Below are 22,708 nucleotides of genomic sequence, written 5' to 3'. Positions count from 1 at the left end.
GAGTATGATGAGGTTGGGTTTGCATTATCTTTGTTTCACTTAGAATATGGAGGGGTTTAGGTTGGTATCCTATAATATCAGGGGGCTGAATTCCCCCAATAAGAGAAGAGCTTTCTATAGAGAGTTATTGCGCCTGAGGGCTGATGTTTGTTTTGTCCAGGAAACTCATCTACTTCAGTCTCATGAATCTATGGTTAGTGACTCTAGGTTTCCACAAGCTTTTTGGGCTTCCCGGGTGGGCACTTCCAAGAGGGGAGGGGTGGGAATTCTTATTCGTAAGGGGATTCGGTGTGAAGTCCATAGGGTGGTGCGGGATCCTCAGGGTAGATATATCATGATGGAGGCCCTGATTGAGGGGGTCTTGTACTCTCTGGTAAATATCTATGTCCCTAATGAGGGTCAGGGGGCCTTCTTTCGGGAGCTGGTACCTCGGATTCTCCGGTTTAAGGGGGGAGCCCTGGTGTTCAGAGGGGATTTTAATCTTACTGTGACACCCCATTTGGATAATTCGGGGAGGGCGGATTACTATGGGAGAAGGGATCGTAAACTGTTGCGAGAGGCGTTGGCTACTCTGAATGTGGTGGATTGTTGGAGGTGGTTGCATCCATCAGTTAAAGACTATACATACTTTTCAGGACTACACTCCTCCTACTCCAGAATCGATTATATTTTTGTAGAGCGGGGACTACTCCGTCGGGTGGAGTCAGCGGGGATTGAGTCCCTTACGTGGTCGGATCATGCCCCGGTTTGGTTGCGGTTGCAGGGGACGGATGGTGGCTCGGGACAGAAATTCTGGCGTTTTAATGATAGTCTCCTAGACGACCCGGAGGTGGGGGAACAGATTGAGGGGTGGATAAAGGACTATTTGGATGTGAATGTGGAGTGTGGAGCCTCGTTGGAAGCGGTTTGGGAGGGGTTAAAGGCTACCCTTAGGGGTAGATTGATTGCCCTGGCCTTGGCCCGGCAGCATAAGAGAAGGGAAGATGCGGCGGCGTTGCTGACTCTGATTGGTAGGTTGGAAAGCTTGCATAAGCGTAGCCCTTGGGATGTGGAATTGCGTGGGCGATTGTTTCAAGTGCGTCAGGATCTTCAAGCTTTAGATTTAGAGCGACTACACCATAATTTGCAACTTCTTCAACAGAGATATTTTGAGTTTTCTAACAAGGCTAGTAGACTGGTTGCCCATCGTCTGAAAGTGAGACAGACGCGCAATCAGATACTCTCGCTTCGGGCGGCCTCAGGTGAGCTGTTGCAGAAAGAGGATGCTATTCGTGCCCACTTTGTGGAATACTATTCCCATCTATACACTCCGGAAGCTCCCGGGTCCCTGCAGGACCTGGATGCTTATCTAACTTCGACGGAGTTGCCCCGGATTGCACGTGAGGATGTAGAGCGGTTGGACCGCCCTCTCACGCTGATTGAGGCTCGTGGAGCGCTGCGTTCTATGAAACTGGGTAAGTCGCCCGGGTTGGATGGCTTTACCGTTCGGTACTATAAACGTTTTCAGGATCTTCTGCTACCTCCTTTGTTGCGCTTCCTTAACTCCTTGCAGGAAAATAGTGCCCTTCCCTACTTCATGCGACTGGCGGGTGTAACGGTGTTGGCCAAGGAGGGGAAAGACCCCCTGCAATGTGCTTCTTATAGACCGATCTCGCTTTTGGGGGTTGACACTAAGATTTTCACGCGGATTTTGGCGGACAGAATGATGAGCTGGATTCCCCGGCTGATTCATCCGGACCAGTCGGGCTTTGTGGCGGGACGTCAGGTGGGTGATAATACTCGCCGGATTTATAATCTGTTTGAGCGGGCCAGGGAGGGTGTGCGGGAAACGTTGTTTTTGTCTATCGATGCTGAGAAAGCGTTTGATAGGGTCTCCTGGCCTTTTTTGTTTCGGGTTTTGGAAGCGGTGGGTTTGGGTCCGCGAATGCGAGATTGGATACAGGTCCTTTATACTTGCCCTCTTGGCTGTATTAAGGTGAATGGGGGTTACTCGGAGACTTTTTCTTTAGCACGGGGAACGCGTCAGGGGTGTCCTCTGTCTCCGCTCCTCTTTGCGCTGTCGGTGGAGCCACTGGCGCAGCGGGTGCGGATGAATCAGGATATTAAGGGAGTTGTGGTGCCTGGAGGGGACTATAAGTTGGCTTTGTTTGCGGATGATATTCTGTTCACGGTGGAGGATCCTGAAGGCTCATTACCTGTTATATTAAAAGAGTTGGAGGATTTTGGTACGGTATCGGGATTTCGAGTTAATGTTGGAAAATCTGAGCTCCTTAATATTAACTTGCCTGACGACCGAGTGTCTTACCTTCGGGACCGGTTTCCGTTTCGGTGGTCCAGCATTCCCTGCGATATCTTGGGGTGTATTTCGGACCGCCGGGAGTGGATATCTATGATCTGAATTTTCCTCCGCTCTTCCGCCACATCCGACAGGACTTGATTAGTTGGAAGGATCAGTGCTTTTCTTGGTTGGGCAGGGTGGCAATTGTGAAGATGATGATTATGCCGCGTCTTTTGTTCTTATTCCAGGTGTTGCCGCTCTGGGTGGGCAGGAGAGCGTTAGAGGGGGTCCAAAGGCATATCTTCGATTTTATTTGGGCTGGTCGGAGACCTAGAGTGAGTAGGAAGGTCTTATGCATGGGGAGGAGCGATGGGGGATTGGGGGTTCCCAATGTGGTAAAATATTATCAGGCTGCCCAGCTGCGTGCCCTTTTAGAGTGGCAGACGCAGAAGCCGAAGCCGTGGGTGGTGATAGAGCAAAGTTTAAGTGATGGGGTGCCTTTGTTACATTGGCCATGGCAACCTGGCAAGGTGCGGTGGGTGGGTGGTCTGTCCTCGATCAGAACTGCTTTGAGGGTATGGAACCAGACCCGGAGGGGTTTATTGTTGGGTAGGCGCCACTCCTGGTATACCCCGTTGAGACATAATCCTGACTTTCCACCGGGAAGGGGAGGGGGAGTGTGTGCTGCTTGGGAATCTAGGGGCTTAGTTTGTGTGGGTCAATTGTGGGATCCGGTTCTGGGCCGTATTAGACCCTTCACAGAGCTCCGAGGACAGTTTGACTTTGGGGTCCGGGATCTGTTTCCCTATATACAAGTTGTTCACTATATCCAGACCTCGGGTCTACTGGGGGATTTGAGGGGTGGCAGGACTCCCTTTGAGTTAGTGCTGGGTCCGGTGCTCCGGAAGGGAGCTCTATCTGCTGTATACCGGTGCCTTAATAGTCGGGGAACCCAGCATCCCTACATGAGGGCTTGGGAGGGCGATTGGGGCTCTGCTATTTCCTGGGACACCTGGGGGGACATCTGGTTAGAGATTTCCTCAGCGGGTATAGCTGCCTTGCTGATAGAGAATGGATATAAGGTTCTCTTTCGTTGGTACTATACCCCACTGGCTGCGTGGCAGCGGCAAATAAGGCAAATAGAATGTTGGGCATGATAAAGAAAGGAATCTCGAGTAGATCGGAGAAAGTTATAATGCCGCTTTATAGGGCAATGGTCAGACCCCACTTGGAATACTGCGTCCAACATTGGTCTCCCTACCTAAAGAAGGATATAAAACTGCTGGAGAGGGTGCAGAGACGAGCAACTAAACTAGTGAAGGGTATGGAGAAACTGGAATATGAGGATCGACTTAAAACACTGGGATTGTTCTCCCTTGAGAAAAGGAGACTGCGTGGGGATATGATCGAGACCTTCAAAATACTGAAAGGAATTGACAAAATAGAGCAGAGAAGATTATTTACAATGTCCAATTTGACACGGACAAGAGGACATGAAATGAAGCTAAGGGGGGGCAAGTTCAGGACTAATGTCAGGAAGTTCTGCTTCACACAGAGAGTGGTTGACATCTGGAATACTCTCCCAGGGGAGATTATTGCGGAATCGACAGTCCTAGGTTTCAAAAGCAAACTAGATGCATATCTCCTTGAGATAGGCATATAAAGATATGGTTGGCTATAAAATAAGCCAGGTGAATACCTAGCAGGGCCTCCGCGTGTGCGGATCGCCGGACTTGATGGACCGAAGGTCTGATCCGGAGATGGCGCTTCTTATGTTCTTATGTTCTTATGTTCTTTCTGCGACCTCTTTCTCTTCCTTCACCGCTCCCTTCCGGTCTCCGTCGTCCAGTGGTCCCACCTCCTCCCTAGCCGGCTGTTTCCCTTTAATATATCTAAAGAACGGCTTGAAATTTCGTGCTTCCCTGGCTAGCCTCTTTTCATACTCTTTTTTGGCTTTTCGAACCACACAGTTACATTCTTTTTGATACTTTCTGTGATCTTTCCAGTTTCCCTCAGATTTGTCCTTTTTCCATTTTATGAATGAGTTTTTCTTATTGCCTATCGCTTCCTTCACTATTTTAGTTATCCACGCCGGGTCTTTTGTTCGACTCTTGTTGCACCCTTTTCTGAATCTGGGGCTATACAGATTTTGCGCCTCGCTCACCGTGTCCTTGAAAAAGGACCAGGCATGTTCTACCGTATGCCATTTTTTGGAAGTGTTCCTAAGTTTCTTCTTTACCATTCCTCTCATTGCTTCGTAGTTTCCCTTCCTGAAGTTAAAAGTTGTCGCTATGGTTCTCTTTCCTTTCAGTATTCCTATTTCCACCTTGAACTTGATCATATTATGATCGCTGTTTCCCAACGGTCCCACTACTTCCACTTCCTTTGCAGGTCCCTTTAGCCCATTTAGGATTAGATCCAGAGTGGCATTTCCTCTCATCGGTTCTCTAACAAGCTGCTCCACGAAGCAATCTTGTACAGCCTCCAGAAAGTCTGCCTCCCTAGCGCATCTTGAGCTTCCAAGACTCCAGTCTATCCCAGGGTAGTTGAAGTCTCCCATAATAACCGTGTTACCGCTTTTGCATTCTCGCTTCATCTCGGCTTCCATTTCTTCATCGATTTCTCCGGTTTGTCCGGGTGGACGATAGTATAGACCTATCTTTATTTCAGGCCCTTTCCTTCCTGATATTTTAACCCATAGCGATTCTAGCTTGTTGGCCGTCTCTGCTGTGTCCATTCTTGTCGATTGTATGGTTTCTTTTATGTATAGTGCTATTCCACCGCCTTTCTGTCCTAATCTGTCTTGGCGATAGAGTTTGTACCCCAGCAGTGCTGTATCCCATCTGCTTTCCTCATTCCACCATGTTTCGGAGATTCCAATGATGTCTATGTTCTCTGCAATGGCCATGGCTTCTAATTCTCCCATTTTGTTTGTTAGGCTCCTTGCATTAGTATATATGCAATTTAGCTCCTGGAATTTTGTTGCCTTCATTTCCTTTCCCTGTGCTTCGGTTTTTAAATTCTTCTCTTTGGTTACGATCTTTCTAATCTCCTCTCCTTTGTTAGTCGACTCCTGTAATTTGTCCCTTGTTTCATCCCAGCCTTTTTTCTCCTTAGTATCTTCACGAGATACCTTTTTCCGAATCATCGACGCTTGGTCGACTGTCGGCTTTCCCCTTCTTCTTAGTTTAAAGCCTGTTCTATTCCTCTCCTGACGTTGTTTGCTAGAAGTCTAGTTCCCGCCGCGCTCAGGTGCAGTTCATCTCTCCTGTAGAGCTTGCTCTTGCCCCAGAACGTCGTCCAGTTCCTCACGAAGTGGAATCCTTCTTCCTCACACCATCTCCTCATCCATGCATTTATTGATTGTAGTTCCTCTTGCCTTTTCACATCTGCCCTCGGTACCGATAGGCTCTCTGAGAACGCTATCTTCTGGGTCCTCATCTTCAGCTTCCTTCCCAGAATCTTGAACTGTTCTATCAGTGTGTTTCTTCTGTAGTCCCTCCTGCTGACATCATTCGTCCCGATGTGGATCATTACTGTGGTCTCTTCCGTCTCAGCTCCTTCCAGGATCTTTCCAATTTTGTCCACGATGTCCTTGGCTCTCGCTCCTGGGAGATAGGTCACCAGTCGGTCCTCTCTCCTTCCTGCTATGTGGCTGTCCACATGCCTCAGGATCGAGTCACCCACTAGGTTCGCTGACTTTCCCTTCTTCAATGTTCGCTTCGTCTCAGGTCGATGTCCTCGGTGTGCTTCTCTCTTTCTTCCTCTGGGCATCGACTGGTCAATTTCTCGCCCTCGTGCGTTTTTCCTCTGGGGGTGTCTTCTTTGTGGTCTTCTGTTTCTTGCTCTCCCTTTGATGTTGGTGTAACTTCTTCTTTCATCTGAAGTTCGTTCTCTTCCACCCTCCTCTTGTATGCCTCCTCAATGAATTTCTCGAGTTCCTTGACTTCCTCCTCGATGTGCCTCTCGCTCATGAAGTCTTCAGTTGTCCTGATTGGGTCCTCCGTGGTGTAAAGTCCTTCTAGCTCCTGTATCTTGTCCTCTAGTCGCTTGACTTCGTTCTTCAAGCTTTCCAGCTCCTGACACCGACCGCATACATACGACTGTCTCCCCGAGGGGAGGTAGTCATACATATGACAGTCGGTGCAGAACACTGGAAAGCTCATCTTCTGGTTTCCCTCTGCTTCCATAGTCGTTCCTACTTTAAGATAACACTTAAGACTACGTGTTCCTTGTGTGCCTGCTTCCTTCTGTGCCTTCTTCTTGTGTGTGCTGCCTTCGCTCTACCTTACTATACTTTGTTTGTGTGTTTGTTCCTTGTGAGCCTGCTTCTTTCTGCACCTGCTTCTTGCCTTACTGCCTACTTCTTGTGTGTGCTGTGTTTGTTCTACCTTACCTTACTGTTGCTTGTGTGTGTTCGTTCCTTCTGCGCCTGCTTCTTCCGTACCCTTCAGTCTTTCCCTGGTGCTCCTGGGTGTAGTAACTTGGCCCTTCTTGAGGCCCTTCGCAAAGGCGCTCTCGATAAGGCGAGCGCCTTTGCCCCGCGCCGAACGGCTGGGCACCGTTGGCTCCTCCCCTTTAAGGGGGAGTCTGGCGCTGCCTGTGACGCGTGGGGGGGGGGGCGAAGCGAACTCTCGCCGCTACCCCGAGCCTGCTGTCCTCCTAGCTACTTCCTTCTTGCTTTCTTCGGTGCTCAGCACCGAAGCTGCCTGTCTCCTCTCAGAGCAGTGAACTTCCGCTACCTGCTCCCCTTCTCTCCTCGGCACCGCGTATGCCGCGCTGGCTCCTCCCCTTTAAGGGGGAGTCCGGCGCTGCCTGTGACGCGTGGGGGGGGCGGAGCGAACTCTCGCCGCTACCCCGAGCCTGCTGTCCTCCTAGCTACTTCCTTCTTGCTTTCTTCCGTGCTCGGCACCGACGCTGCCTGTCTCCTCTCAGAGCAGTGAACTTCCGCTACCTGCTCCCCTTCTCTTCTCTCTCTTCGGCACCGCGTGTGCCGCGCTGGCTCCTCCCCTTTAAGGGGGAGTCCGGCGCTGCCTGTGACGCGTGGGGGGGGGGCGGAGCGAACTCTCGCCGCTACCCCGAGCCTGCTGTCCTCCTAGCTACTTCCTACTTGCTTTCTTCGGTGCTCGGCACCGACGCTGCCTGTCTCCTCTCAGAGCAGTGAACTTCCGCTACCTGCTCCCCTTCTCTCCTATCCAGGGACAGCAGGCAGATATTCTTGACTGATGGGTGACGGCACCGACGGAGCCCCGGTACGGATAATTTTAGAGTGATTGCACTCTAAGAACTTAGAAAGTTCTAGCTAGGCTGCACCGCGCGTGCGCGAGTGCCTTCCCGCCCGACGAAGGCGTGCGGTCCCCAGTTAAGATAAGCCATCTAAGAAGCCAATCCGGGGAGGTGGGAGGGACGCAAGAATATCTGCCTGCTGTCCCTGGATAACACCTGTTACGGTAAGTAACTCTGCTTTATCCCAGGACAAGCAGGCAGCATATTCTTGACTGATGGATGACCTCCAAGCTAACAAAAAGAGGTATGGAGGGAAGGTTGGCCACTAGGAAAACAAATTTTGTAAAACAGATTGGCCGAAGTGTCCATCCCGTCTGGAGAATGCATCCAGACAATAATGAGATGTAAAAGTATGAACTGAGGACCAAGTAGCAGCCTTGCAGATTTCCTCAATGGAAGTGGAGCGGAGGAAAGCTACAGACGCTGCCATTGCTCTAACCTTGTGGCCCGTGACAGAACCTTCCAGTGTCAGGCCCGACTGAGCATAACAGAATGAAACGCAAGCAGCAAGCCAATTGGATAAAGTGCGTTTAGATACAGGATGACCCATCTTGTTAGGATCAAATGACAAAAAAAGTTGAGGAGATGATCTATGAGGTTTAATGCGTTAGAGATAGTAAGCCAAAGCACGTTTACAGTCCAAGGTATGCAAAGCTTGTTCACCTGGATGAGAATGAGGCTTCGGGAAAAAAACAGGTAGGACAATGGACTGATTAAGATGAAAGTCAGACACAACCTTAGGGAGAAACTTTGGGTGTGTACGTAGAACTACCTTATCGTGGTGAAAAACAGTGAAAGGTGGATCGGCTACTAGTGCATGTAACTCACTGACCCTCCTGGCAGAGGTGAGAGCTATAAGGAAGACCACTTTCTAAGTGAGAAATTTGAAATGTGCTGTGGCCAAAGGTTCAAAAGGAGGCTTCATTAAAGTGGAAAGAACCACATTGAGATCCAAGACAACAGGAGGGGCTTTAAGAGGTGGTTTCACATTGAAAAGGCCCCTCATGAATCTGGAAACCAAAGGATGAGCAGAGAGGGGTTTCCCATTAATTGGCTCATGAAAAGCAGCAATGGCACTGAGATGAACTCTGATAGAAGTAGATTTGAGACCAGAGTCAGACAGAAGATAGTCCAACACCAGTCCCACTGCTAGAGACGTGGGATTGTGGTGATGTAAGAGGCACCAGGAAGAAAACTGAGACCACTTCTGTTGGTAACAATGAAGGGTGGCCAGTTTCCTGGAAGCATCAATGATAGAACGGACAGACTGAGAAAGGAGTAAATGAGCCAAAGTTAGCCCGAGAGATACCAAGCTGTCAGGTGCAGAGACTGTAAGTTGGGATGCAGTAGGGACTGTTGATGCTGAGTAAGCAGAGAAGGAAACAGTGGAAGAAGTATGGGTTCCTGGAACTGAGTTGAAGTAGAAGGGAGAACCAGTGTTGCCTGGGCCACCGTGGAGCGATGAGAATTACGGTGGCTTGTTCCCTCTTGAGCTTGAACAATGTCCGTAGCATGAGCGGTAGAGGAGGAAATGCATATAGGAAGAGATTGGTCCAATCCAAGAGGAATGCATCGGATGCCAGACGGTGAGGGGAGTAGAGTCTGGAGCAAAACAGGGGCAGTTGATGATTGTGAGGAGGTGCAAAAAGGTCCACTTGAGGAGTGCCCCATTGAGTGAAAATGGACTGGAGAGTCAAGGGGTCGAGAGTCCATTCGTGAGGTTGGAGAATTCGGCTGAGATTGTCTGCTAAGGAATTCTGCTCCCCTTGAATGTAGACAGCTTTCAGGAATAACTGATGAGCTGTCGCCCAAGACCAAATCCGTCCTGTCCCTCCCTGTTTGTTGATGTAGTACATTGCAACTTGATTGTCTGTGCAAAGGAGTAGTACTTGAGGAAAGAGAAGATGTTGAAATGCTTTGAGGGCATAAAACATTGCTCGGAGTTCCAGGAAATTGATGTGATGCTTCTTTTCCTGGGCAGTCCAAAAACCCTGAGTTTGGAATTCGTTCAAGTGAGCTCCCCAGGCATAGGGGGATGCATCTGTGGTGATCACGAGATGATGATGAGGTAGATGGAACAGCAGACCTCTGGATAGATTTGAAGATGTCAACCACCAAAGAAGCGACTGTCAAAGAGATGATGTCACAGATATATGTTGTGAGCAAGGATCCGTCGCTTGGGACCACTGGGTTGCTAGGGTCCATTGAGGAGTGCGTAGGTGGAGACGTGCGAAGGGGGTGACATGCACTGTCGAAGCCATGTGCCCCAAGAGCACCATCATGTGATTTGCAGAGATGGTAATCTGTTGAAACACCTGCCGACAGAGATGAAGGATAGTCTGAAGGCGGTTGGATGGAAGAAACGCCCTCATGAGAACAGTGTCCAGAATGGCGCCAATGAATTGAAGGCGCTGGGTTGGAATGAGGTGCGACTTGGGTAGATTGATTTCGAAACCCAACAGTTGAAGGAAGTGAATGGTCTGGTTGGTGGCAAGCAGAACCGCCTGAGGAGAATGAGCCTTGATCAGCCAGTCGTCCAGATAAGGGAAGACTTGAAAATTGTGAGAGCGGAGATAGGCTGCTACCACAATGAGACACTTTGTGAATACCCTGGGAGAGGAGGCCAGACCGAAGGGTAGCACCTTGTACTGATAATGATTTTGATTGATGAGAAAGCGCAGATATTGTCTGGACGTCAGATGGATAGGAATATATGTGTAGGCCTCTTTGAGATCGAGGGAGCATAGCCAGTTGCCCTAAGTGAGAAGAGGGTAGAGGGTGGCAAGAGAGAGCATTTTGAACTTCTCCTTGACCAAACATTTGTTGAGATCTCTGAGATCTAATATAGGTCTGAGGTCTCTGGTCTTTTTGGGAACTAGAAAGTACCTTTCTTTTGATTAATAAGTCTTACTCTAAATTCATTAATGCTGTATTTGACCATTCATTTTAATTCCCATCCTTGTGTTTTTGCCTGACCTCCTTTTCTATAATAGTTTGTAGTTCAAATCCCCTCTTCCTATTACTCGTGTTTTGTTAACGTTTGATATAGTCTAATTTATTTTAATGTTATGTTTAAATTAATGTTTTTTTTTTTTTTAATATTGTAATTTTAATTGTTTCTGTTCATCGCTTTGAAGTAAGATTAAGCGATTCATCAAAAATTTTAATAAACTTGAAACTTGAACCTGGAGTAAAATCCCTGACCTCGCTGATCTGGAGGAACTTCTTCGATGGCATTGAGAAGGAGGAGGGATTGAGACTTGTTGGAAGCAGACTCTTTTGGCAGGCCTAACGGCGGAGGAGTCTGAAAATTCAGGGAGTAGCCGTGGACGATGATAGAGAGCACCCACTGATCGGTGGTGATTACCTCCCATCGAGCCAGAAAAGTATTTAGGCGACCTCCGATAGGCTGTGGAAGAGGACATGAGGGAGGAAGACTGGCAATGCCCTGGAAAAGAGAGTCAAAAGGGCTGAGTTGGTTTAGGCTGAGCAACAGGTTTAATTGCAGGCAGCTGTTGTTGGCGAGCCTGTTGGTGCTGTTGCTGCCGCTGCCTCCGAGGTTGAGGAGGATGAGGCTGAATTGGCTGAGCAGAGAAACGGCGCTGGTACGATGTCTGCTGCCTAAAAGGATGAGTAGGAGGGGGTTTCTTTTTGTTTTTCAATAAGGTATCCCACCTCGTCTCATGAGCCGAAAGTTTCTGGGTGGTGGTATCCAGAGATTCTCCAAACAGCTCATCACCCAGGCAGGGAGCATTGGCAAGGCGGTCCTGGTGGTTAACATCAAGTTCTGAGACGCGAAGCCATGCTAATCGTCTCATAGCTACAGACATTGCAGTAGCTCGGGATGTCAGTTCAAATGTGTCATAGATGGAACGGACCATAAACTTCCTGAGCAGCAAGAGACTGGTAGTGCATTGCTGAAAAGCAGAAAGTTTGCGGTCAGGAATATATTTCTGAAAAGTAGCCATCTGCTGTATAAGATGTTTCAGGTAAAACGAGAAGTGGAATGCATAGTTACTTGAACGGTTGGCCAACATAGCAATCTGGTAAAGGCGTTTACCAAATTTGTCCATAGCCTTGCCCTTTCTGCCAGGAGGGACAGAAGCATACACACTTGAGCCTGCAGATTTTTTCAGGGTTGACTCCACCAGCAAAGATTCGTGTGGAAGTTGAGGTTTGTCAAACCCTGGAATAGGAATAACTTTATAAAGTGATTCCAATTTCCTTGGAGCTCCTGGGATGGTGAGAGGAGTCTCCAGATTTTTGTAAAAAGTTTCCCTTAAGATATTGTGAAGGGGTAATTTTAAAAATTCCTTGGGAGGTTGGTCAAAGTCCAAAGCATCCAGGAATGCCTTTGACTTCTTAGAATCAGACTCTAATGGGAGAGAAAGGGTGTCTGACATCTCCCTAAGAAATTTAGTGAAGTGCTCTGGCTTACTAGCAGGATCCTGCACTGATGGGTCAGCCTCGTCCGATGAAAAATCCTCCTCGGTACCGAGGGGATCCTCTGAGTCATCCCATAAATCAGGGTCACGTACCGATGGAAGACGGCCCTGAGATAGAGGAGTAGAGGATTCGGTATGCCTGGTTTTGCGTACCGATTTGCTGGAACGCATCGACACCGTACCTGGTGACTGTAAAGCAGTACGGGTGTCAGAGAGCGGTACCGGATCAGAGACAGAGTGAGCAGCTCGACGAAGAGACTTCGGCTCTGCCGATAAAATAGGCATAGACATAGAAGAGGCAGATTTAAGCGGTGCCGATAACGTCGATGCCGACAAAATAGGCTGGTCGATGATCGGTACCGTAGGCTCAGTAGGTACTGAGACTGGAAGGTTCGGAGTTAGCAGAGCCGGGAGCAGGTGTTGTAATTGCTCCTTAAGCTGGACCTGGAGGATGGATGCTCTGTGCTCATCCAGAGACGGTCCCAATGGCACCGGTACCGTTGTTTTCTTGCTCGGTACCTGCGGTGCAGCTCGACGCTCAGGCGAAGTTGATGCCGATGAAGAGGCAGTCACTTCTATGGGAACGGAGCATTTGCGGGGCCGGCGCACAGTCTGCAGGACTTGGCTCACTGGATGTTCGACTGGCGGGCCGAGAACTGTAGGGGATGGCTTCTTAGCTGGCTTACCTGAGGGGTGCGACACCGAAGATGTATCTTGCGGTGTCGAAACCGCCGGTGCCGACTTGGAGGAAGTTGCCGATGCCGGGGTCGATGCCGGTGGAACTTCCATAGCGGCACCGAAAAGAAGCTGCTGCTGAATCTGGCGATTCTTCAAAGTTCTCTTTTGAAGAGAACCACAGCGGGTGCACGTCTCCGCCCTATGGTCCGGACCCAAGCACTGAAGGCACCACTTGTGCGGGTTGGATAAAGAAATAGGGCATGCACACCGCTGACACTTTTTAAAACCCGGTGAAGGGGGCATGAAGGGAAAAACGGCAGTAGCAAAATCGAAGCCCGAGGCCCCGCTGGGGCCGACCGAAAAAAGTCAAAAAAATAGACTTTGGTTTTTTGGGTTTTTTAAAATTTTAATCAAGAAAAAAATTAAAAAAAAAAAAAAAAAACGTGAAGAGTTTCACGAGGAAAAATACGCGAGCGGGAAGGCAAAAAAGGGATTATCCAACAGCCGTTGGAAAACACGTGTGTTCTTAGCTCCGCGGAAACTAAGAAACTGGGGAACGCGCGCCTTCATCGGGCGGGAAGGCACTCGCGCACGCGCGGTGCGGCCTAGCTAGAACTTTCTAAGTTCTTAGAGTGCAATCACTCTAAAATTGTCCGTATCGGGGCTCCGTCAGTGCCATCACCCATCAGTCAAGAATATGCTGCCTGCTTGTCCTGGGATAATAGGCAGTTCTGACAAAGACAAGTTCTTAAAATTAGTCTGTCACTAATATATAGCACTTGAGGTTTCTATATCCCCATTAGAGTCATAATCATGTATATGAGAATAAAGAAACATGTATAATTCATGGTTTACAAATGATACATAGCATAAGACAAAAGTAAATTCATATTAGACAACAAGAAAATAGTAAAAGAAAAAGAAAAAAAATGAGGATAGTATTTCTCTAATTCATCAAAAAATTTTATATAAGGGAAGTTTGTCATTTGACTTTTTCTATAGTAGGTATACAGTAGTGTTTTTTGTATGTAGTAAGCCAAAGCACACTTACTTTTCAAAATGTGTAGAGCTGTTTCTACATGATGAGAATGAGGCTTTGGGGAAAAAAACCTAGAAGCACAATGGATTGATTAAGGTGAAAGTCCATGACTACTTTAGGGAGGAATTTAGAATGGGTCCAGAGAACCACCTTGTCATGATGAAATACTGTGTATGGTGGGTCAGAAATCAATGTTTGAAGTTCACTCACTCGATGGGCAGAGGAGACAGAAATCAGGAAAACCACTTTCCAAGAGAGAAATTCAAGCTGAGTAGATGCCATTGGTTCAAATGGTGGTTTCATCAAACTGGCTAAGACTACATTAAGATCTCAGACAACTGGAGGTGACTTGAGCGTAGGTTTAGAGTTAGAAAGTCCTTTCATAAACTTGGAAATAAGTGGATGAGTGACCAGAGGTTTATTGTTGACAGGAACATAGAAAGAACTAATAGCACTGAGAACTCTGATCAAAGTAGTCTTAAGTCCAGAATTGAATAAATGGAGAAGATAATTCAATACTGAAGGAAGAGGAGGAAGCATCTTGATGGAGAGTACACCATGAATTGAAGCATGTTCACTTCTGCTGATAGCATTGCTGAGCAGAAGGTTTTCTGGAAGCAGCTATAATGACTTGTACAGATTGAGAAAGATTAAAATCTGTTAAAAGTCAGGCTGAGAGGTACCAAGCTGTTAGGTGCAGAGATTGCAGACTGGGATGCAACAGAGATCCTTGATTCTGAGCAAGGAGAGATGGGAAGATTTATAAAGGAATTGGATCCTTGCAACTCAGCTGAAGTAGAAGGAAAAACCAGGGTTGTCTGGGCCAATAGAAAACTATTAGGATCATGGTGGTTAATTTGCACTTGAGTCTGACTAAAGTCTTGAGAAAGAGAACATAAGAACATAAGCAGTGCCTCCGCCGGGTCAGACCATAGGTCCATCCTGCCCAGCAGTCCGCTCCCGCGGCGGCCCAAACAGGTCACGACCTGTCTGAATCACCAGAAGGGGCCCCCTTGCCACCTTGGTTTCCCATTGAGTCCTATCTTCCCATCGAAGTCCTAACCCTCCGGTCTTGCACATGCACGACCGGTTGGGTTTCTATACTTATTACCTGGTTAGCTTTCTATAACTGTGTTACATCCCAGCACCTCTCTCAGTATCCCACGATCCCTTTATCCCTCAGGAATCCGTCCAATCCCTGTTTGAATCCCTGTACCGTACTCTGCCTGATCACTTCCTCCGGTAGCGCATTCCAGGTGTCCACGACCCTTTGGGTGAAAAAAAACTTCCTTGCATTTGTTTTGAACCTATCTCCCTTCAGTTTCTCCGAATGCCCCCTCGTACCTGTTGTCCGCTTCAGCCTGAAGAATCTGTCCCTATCCACCCTCTCTATGCCCCTCATGATCCTGAAGGACTCTATCATATCTCCCCTGAGCCTCCTTTTTTCCAGAGAGAAGAGCCCCAGCCTATCCAACCTCTCGGCGTATGGGCAGTGTTCCAGCCCTCTTACCAGTTTCGTTGCTCTCCTTTGGACTCTCTCAAGTACTGCCATGTCCTTCTTGAGGTACGGCAACCAATATTGAACGCAGTATTCCAGATGTGGACGCATCATCGCTCGATAAAATGGCATGATGACTTCCCGCGTCCTGGTTGTTATGCCCCTCTTTATGATGCCCAGCATCCTGTTGGCTTTTTTCGAGGCTGCTGCGCACTGCGCAGATGGCTTCAGTGATGCATCCACCAGCACACCCAAGACTCTCTCTAGACTGCTGTCTCCCAGCAATGCCCCCCCCCCCCCCAATTTGTAGTTGGCAGAAATGCATATAGAAATGCATATAGAAACTTGTTCGTCCAAACCATAAGAAAGGCATCTGCCTTGAGACGATGAGTACTGTCTGGAGCAGAACTGAGGCAACTTGTGGTTGTGGAGAGATGCAAACAGGTCTACCTGAGGAGTCCCCCATAGTGAGAAGATGTGGCGCAATACTTTGAAGTGAAGTATCCACTTGTGTGGCTGAAGAAATCTGCTGAGTTTGTCGGTTAGAGTATTCTGTTTCCCTTGAACATATATGGCTTTGAGGAATATATTCCAAGGAATTTATATTCCGTATATCCAACGATTCTATGTGGATTAAAAAATAACATACATAATAAAATCACAAAAGCAAACAAAGATAATAACCATATCAACACATCACACATTTCAGCAAGCTACGAAACCACCATCTGTCCCACAGATAGTTTACATACAATAAGGAAAAATATAGAATAATGGCACAAAAAGCCTATTCAGGGCTCAAAATAACACACAAACAGCAGTCTTCAGACACTTCTTAAACTGCAACACGCTGCTGACCTGCCTCTAGTCCTGCGGCAGCATGTTCCAACAGGAAGGCCTCTGTACCAAGAACGTGGTTTTACGGAGCCCTTCCAATCACACAACACTCATGGAAGACTTGAAAGGTCTCGAGAGCATTTCGAATTGACTGCAGCTCTAACAGGTTGTTGTGGAATGTCTTTTCTTGAGTGGCCCATCGGACTTTATGTTCTGAGACCGTCCAGGTGAGCCCTCCAAGCATACATGGACGCTTCTGTGGCGAGTACTTTCTGATATGGGGGAACTTGAAACAGCAGACCCTTGGAGAGATTTGTCGAATCCAACCACCACTGAAGAGACTGACAAAGAGATGAGAAGACTGATCCGTTGAGACAAGGGATCGAGAGCTTGGGACCATTGAGATGCTAGGGTACACTGAGCTGTTCTGTGGATGCCATGTGACCTATGAGTTGCATCATCCGTCTCGCTGAGATGGACTGGAGACCTGATTGCAGAATTGAAGTAAGGTGTCTTGTCTTTGTTACGGAAGAAAAGCCCTTAGAAGTGAGCTGTTTAGAAGGGTTCCTATAAATTGCAACAGCTGAGAGGGGTGAAGCTGCAATTGAGGAAATTGATTTCAAACCCCAGAAACTGGAGAAAGGTGATCATCAACTGTGTTGCCAAGTGGACTGCCTGAGGTGATAAAGCTTTTATCAGCCAGTCATCCAGATAAAGAAATAACTGGAACTCGTGAGTATGGAGAGTTGATGCCATGACTATTAGGCACTTGGTGAATACTCTCAGAGTAGAAGCTAGGCTGAGTGTCATTGGGCTATTCAAAAACGCAGAAACTTTCTGTAATCGGGGTGAATGGATATGTTTGTGTAAGCCCCTTTGATGTCTAGAGAGCACAACCAATCGTTTCATTCTAGAAGTGGGTTTAGAGTCCCCAAAGATAGCATTCAAAAATTTTCTTTGACTAGATATTTGTTTAAGGCTTGGAGGTCAAGAATTGGATGAAGATCTTCTGTCTTCTTTGGATTTAGGAAATACCTGGAGTAGAACCCTTGTTTTTTCTGAGAAAGAGGAACTACTTCTATGGCGCTTAGTTGACGTAGAGCTTCGATTTCTTGAAGAAGGGACGTCTGCTGAGAAATAAAGAAATAATAGTCAAAAAGCTGAAAGAAAAAAACATTGATAGAAAAGAAATGCACAATGAATAGAGTCCAGAAAAAAGCTCTTCTTTGCGGATAACGAAGAACTGAAGTACCGTGAGCCAGTGTCGGGCAGGAAGGCACTTGCGCATGTGGACAGTCGCAAAGTTTCTAAAAACTTAAAGTGGACTACACTTAATACTGTCCATACCTGGCTCCGTGGATATCATCACCCACATGTGAGAATATGTTGCCTGCTTGTCCTAGGATAAAGGGGCAGCATTAAGGCAGGTTCCTGAAGTCACCTCTTGTCTACTTAGATTCCTTGAAGTCGCCATCTTGAATACATCATCAAAAAGGGCTATGGCTAGGGCTAAAGCAGGATCTGAACTCTGACTGAAAAGACTGGAAATGGGTTTGGTAAACTTTTAAATCAGTCATTTGTCCATCCTCTGTTTTTCACTGAATCTGTAGAACCCATTCCAAACCTCTGCATTCAATGGGAATGGGACTTGTATACTGCCTACATATTCAAAGCAGTTTACATAAATACATGTACTTCTTTTTACCCTGGGCAATGGAGGATTAAATGACTTACTCAGAGTCACAAGGAGTTGTGCTGGGATTTTATTCCACAACCTCTAGGTGTAGAGGCAGCAGCTCTACCAATAGACCACTCTTCACCTCCAATCTCCTTCCAGGCCCTCAAATATATTCATCTGCATCTTGTCTCCTCCAAGACCTAACTCCTTCTCTGTCACTCACTCTCCCCCCCTGATCTCCAGCACTTTCTTCTGTTTCTTGTTGCCCACTTAGCTTCCCTTATCCCCTTTCAGATCCTCTCTAGCTCCTCTATTTCCACCTATAATCATCCCCTTCATAAGTCTGCTCCCTTTCTCTTTTATCTTTTCTCCAACACCTCCACCTCTTTCAGTTTTACATCTTCTTTCCATTCCACCCTTCTATGCCTTGTCTCAAATACTCCAGCTTGTCCTATATACCCTTACACATACTGTACCTCTATGCTGGTGCCTTGTCCTCAGTGCCACACAATCTTTGAATCCCAACTTAAGTCTCACGCCCATCATCTCCAAGAGCCCATTTGATCACAAAGTCCCCACATTCCTGCTCAGTTCCCCAGTTCCGAGCTAATTCTAATTCTGAAAGCCATTTTTCTTTGAGGGAGAGGAGTGAACTTGCCACCCCTAGAGTTCCTCTCCTGTATACTGCTGCACTAGGTTTATACCTTCTCTCTCTTGCCAACCAGGCACATCATATTTCTCTCAATTCCACCCATATTCCCCATCCCCATGTGATTTCTCTCTCCTTTTCCCCTTTCAACACCCCTCCTTCACCAGTCCCACTTTTAAAAATCACTCCCCTTACCTAACAATCAGAGTTTGCAGAAGGTGAAAGATTGCAGGGAAGCTTCCTCAATCTACCCCCTCCTTTCCTGCAGCTAACAATGGCAGTGATTGTGGCCACAACGTGGGGGAGGCAGTACCCTCATTTCTGAGCCAGACTGGCAGCAATGATAAGACCACAGGCTGCACAGATAATTTCAGGATGCAGTAGTTCTAATTGCTTGTGGCAGAGTGGGAAGGGAAGCAAACCTGCAACATTTCCATCTTGAGCTGGTGGCAATAGTGATCAATGGGTGGATGGGGGGAACAGAATTAGGGAAAAATTATGGGGATTTTAAGTACTTAGCTCTATGTTTTGCACAGATCCCAGCCTGCTGCCAAATATATTTGTTAAAAAATATAGGCTTGCTATACGTCAAATTTTTGGTGACCCAGTGTGTCCTGACACACAGTTTGAGAGTTACTGCTCTAGAGTGATACTACTGACTCAGATTGTTTCTGGAAAAGGGAGCAATTTTCATGATTTCTAATAAATTATTTCTCCTTGCTTTCTTCTCCTTGTCCTTTCATGAAGTCCCTGCTTCTTTTTTCTGCCTTCCTCTTTCACTCTTCTTGTTCAATATTCCTCCTCACCTCCTTCAGCAGCTGATTATTCCAGGCTGAAACTAACTCAGATACTCCAGAACTGGGGCTGGAATCAGTTCTGCTGGTTTCACTGACCGAGAGGTAACAGTGATCCAGAGAAAATGCAGACTGGCACAGGTTGAGAGAAGCCTGAGGAGTGTTGGGTACTGTCTGATCAGGGTTCTGCTGTACAAACACAAATCAGACAGAGAAAAAGTCAAAGAACAATACAAATGTTGAAGCAATCTTTTGTATGGAACTAATTTTCACTATAAGAATATTTTGTTTATAAGAACATCTTTTCACAGGGCCAGCATATCCTTCCGTATTAATAATACATGTTAAAAAACACTCCATATGATATATAACAATATATTTTCACAATCAACATGGTTTCTTCATCTAGAAGTAATTCGTACTGTAAGAAAATTCTGCATATGTTTCTGGTGCCAGAAATGTAGCTACTGTACCTACCTTTGCCTGCAGATTCCCAGGAAGACCCTTTGAGAAGGCTGAGCAGGCAAATTGGGGACTTAGGCGCACATCTTCAAAAAGAACTGAAAGGAGATAAAACATAAATGTCTCAGAAATACAAAAATTTGCCACTTTCTCTTTTTATTTATTAAACTTAGCAATTCTGAACAAATCACTTCTCTTGCCTCTTAATAACTGACTGAATGGTAGCTCATCTAGTGTTTATTGTAAAACTGCCAGAACACGGGAAGTCATCATGCCATTGTATCGAGCGATGGTGCGTCCACATCTGGAATACTGCGTTCAGTATTGGTCGCCGCACCTCAAGAAGGACATGGCGGTACTTGAGAGAGTCCAAAGGAGAGCAACGAAAATGGTTAAAGGGCTGGAACACTGCCCATACGACGAGAGGTTGGATAGGCTGGGGCTCTTCTCTCTGGAGAAAAGGAGGCTCATGGGAGATATGATAGAGACCTTCAAGATCATGAGGGGCATAGAGAGGGTTGATAGGGACAGATTCTTCAGACTGAAGGGGACAGCAAATACGAGGGGGCATTCGGAGAAACTGAAGGGAGATAGGTTCAAAACAAACGCAAGGAAGTTTTTTTTCACCCAAAGGGTCGTGGACACTTGGAATGTGCTACCGGAGGAAGTGATCAGGCAGACTATGGTACAGGGATTCAAACAGGGATTGGACGGATTCCTGAAGGATAAAGGGATCATGGGATACTGAGGGAGGAGCTGGGATGTAACACAAGTATAGAAAGCTAACCAGGTAATGAGTATAGAAACCAAACCAGGTCGTGCATGTGCAAGACCGGAGTGTTAGGACTTCGATAGGAAGACAGGACTTAAATGAGAAAACAAGGTGGCAAGGGAGCCCCTTCTGGTGATACAGACAGGTCGTGACCTGTTTGGGCCGCCGCGGGAGCGGACTGCTGGGCAGGATGGACCTATGGTCTGACCCGGCGGAGGCACTGCTTATGTTCTTATGCTACAGATGAAAACTGCTACAAAATAAAGTGTACAACTGTACAAGGAAGCAGAAATTAAAACAGCAGGAAAATTTGGAAAACCTAAGAATCAAATTTGGAAAATCCTGTGCCTTTCCAATCAGCCTTAGCAATTATCCTACTGGTAGTGGCAGCAATTTCTTTAGTTTGGCTTCCTCTCGCTCATTCAGCATTATTTTCATATGTGGTTAAATGCACTTTTGAGTGCTACCAGTCTATACAGTTAATGAACATATGAATGTTCAGCTAATACTGCTCTTCCATCATGCTTTACTATACAGGACTTTGGCTTTCTGGATGTGCAAAGACTTAGCTGGCTAGAACAGTCCCAAAGCTGCAGCTATACTGGGCTACAGGAGACATACCGGTAGGTCTATCTTACCCTGAGACAGGTTCTCTGGCCCTTCCTGCAGGACTTGTCCCAGAAGCAAGCGACCAGGAGATGTGAACAATGATGGACTCAAACCCAGATCTTTACTGGACCAGGAGTTTCCACACCAGCTTTTACCCGGAGACCAACGTAAAGGCTGACCTGAAATCACAGTGAGATGACAAAGGAAAACAATTGGTCATAGAAAAGAAAGCAGTAAAATATCAAGGGTGGCAAATTGTCTATTAATAAGAATATATTCTTTTTTTTTTTTTTAAACATGTCCTTACCTCTCCTGAAAAAACACATATTTGATGTATTTTTAAAGCCTAGCCCTTTCAACCCATAAAATAAGAGCTAAAAAAGTTTTTAGAAAAATTAAATACCAGCCAAGATTTATTTTTAGAATCCAGGGATTATTTTTCCTATAGCTTTATCTTTTTGTTTTTTGAGGATGATGCCTCTTTATTTCTGTTATTTGCTTTCCCTTTTCTTTCTTACAGCTATGGTATGACTGCATTTTTAGTATCATATGCAGTTCAAGTCACCCCTTCTCAAAAATGATACTGCAGAACTTAAAAAAAAAGTGTAAAGAAGGATAACTATGACAACAGGGATGGAACAATTCTCTTATGAAGAAAAACTATACAGGCTAGTGCTCTTCGGCTTGGAAGATTGATGATAAAGGAGATATGATATAGGTCTATAAAGTTTTGAACATGGTGGAACAGAAATAAGGAACAACTGTTTATCTTTTCAAATAGTACAAGTCTAGGGAACATGCCATGAAACTAACAAACAACATATTGAAAACAAACTGGAGAAAGTACTTTTTCATGCAAAACAAAATCAAGCTATGAAATTTGTTTGCCAGAGGATAAGGTAAAGGCAGCTAGAATAGTTGGGTGTAGGCAAGTTCCTGGTGGAAAATTTGTTAAACCATTATTAGTCTTGTAGGCTTGGTAAAGCCACTGCTTATCCCTGGAATGAGCAGCAAGTAATGAGATCAACATTTTGGGATCCTATCCAGTACCTCTGACCTAGATTGGTCACTATCACAGATAGGATACTGGTCTGACCTCACATGGTACATCTTGAGTAACATGGAGGGGTATTTTCAATATGACACCCAAATCCAAGTAAATGCCTATCTGTTAGAAAATACCCCTAAAAAACATTGACAATAATGCACTGCGAATTGACATAGACATCATCAGATAATCATGTCCACCAATGGAAAGTAACTCTCGTTAAATGTCTACATGCAGTAGTCCCACGCTGAAAAAACATCATCCATCAACATCAGGATTTCCCTTCCACATGTACCATATCTATATTGTGACAAACCCAGCACCAGCACTAGTTCTGCCCCTAATAGGATCGGGTGCAGAAGAGCTGATCAGATTGATTCTGGCACTCAACTTGAGGCTGACCTCCCTTGCCCCTATGATCAGAGCAGTAGTGATCTGGAGCAGAGGCAGGCAGACTGTCAACAGCAGCCTCCGGGCTTTAGAGCAGCTAGAGAAGCCACAAGGAATATAGCTGCATTAGATAAACCCAGGCAGAGAAAAGCTGCTTTAGAGCCAAAGCCCATCCCCCGCTACAGGCTGAAGGGGATTGGCTCTGAGCTGTTTAAAAGCAGGCTGAGACAAGCAGCAGGAGGAGG

The 22,708-nt window shown here is 46.5% G+C and overlaps 1 protein-coding gene across 10 annotated transcripts in view; it reads right to left on the bottom strand.

The window, feature by feature from the left end:
• Positions 1–22,708, bottom strand: part of BHMG1 (basic helix-loop-helix and HMG-box containing 1) — a 484,779-nt gene that overhangs the window by 161,387 nt on the left and 300,684 nt on the right. For 6 of the 10 annotated variants that reach the window (XM_033953753.1, XM_033953748.1, XM_033953746.1 and 3 more), the window contains 3 exons: positions 21,055–21,204; positions 19,660–19,742; positions 19,195–19,371 (listed from right to left, as the gene is read on the bottom strand). In XM_033953753.1, coding sequence (XP_033809644.1) covers positions 19,195–19,371; positions 19,660–19,742; positions 21,055–21,204 — 410 coding nt within the window. Of the gene's footprint in view, positions 1–16,615; positions 17,192–17,408; positions 17,461–19,194; positions 19,372–19,659; positions 19,743–21,054; positions 21,205–22,708 lie in introns of those variants that run through there. The other 4 variants (XM_033953754.1, XM_033953755.1, XM_033953747.1 and 1 more) reach the window with 4 other exon arrangements.

This window comes from Geotrypetes seraphini, chromosome 8, assembly GCF_902459505.1.
Source record: "Geotrypetes seraphini chromosome 8, aGeoSer1.1, whole genome shotgun sequence".
NCBI lineage: Eukaryota > Metazoa > Chordata > Amphibia > Gymnophiona > Dermophiidae > Geotrypetes > Geotrypetes seraphini.
The sequence above is the reverse complement of the archived record's forward strand: the minus strand, read 5'-3'. Positions and strand labels throughout refer to the sequence as shown.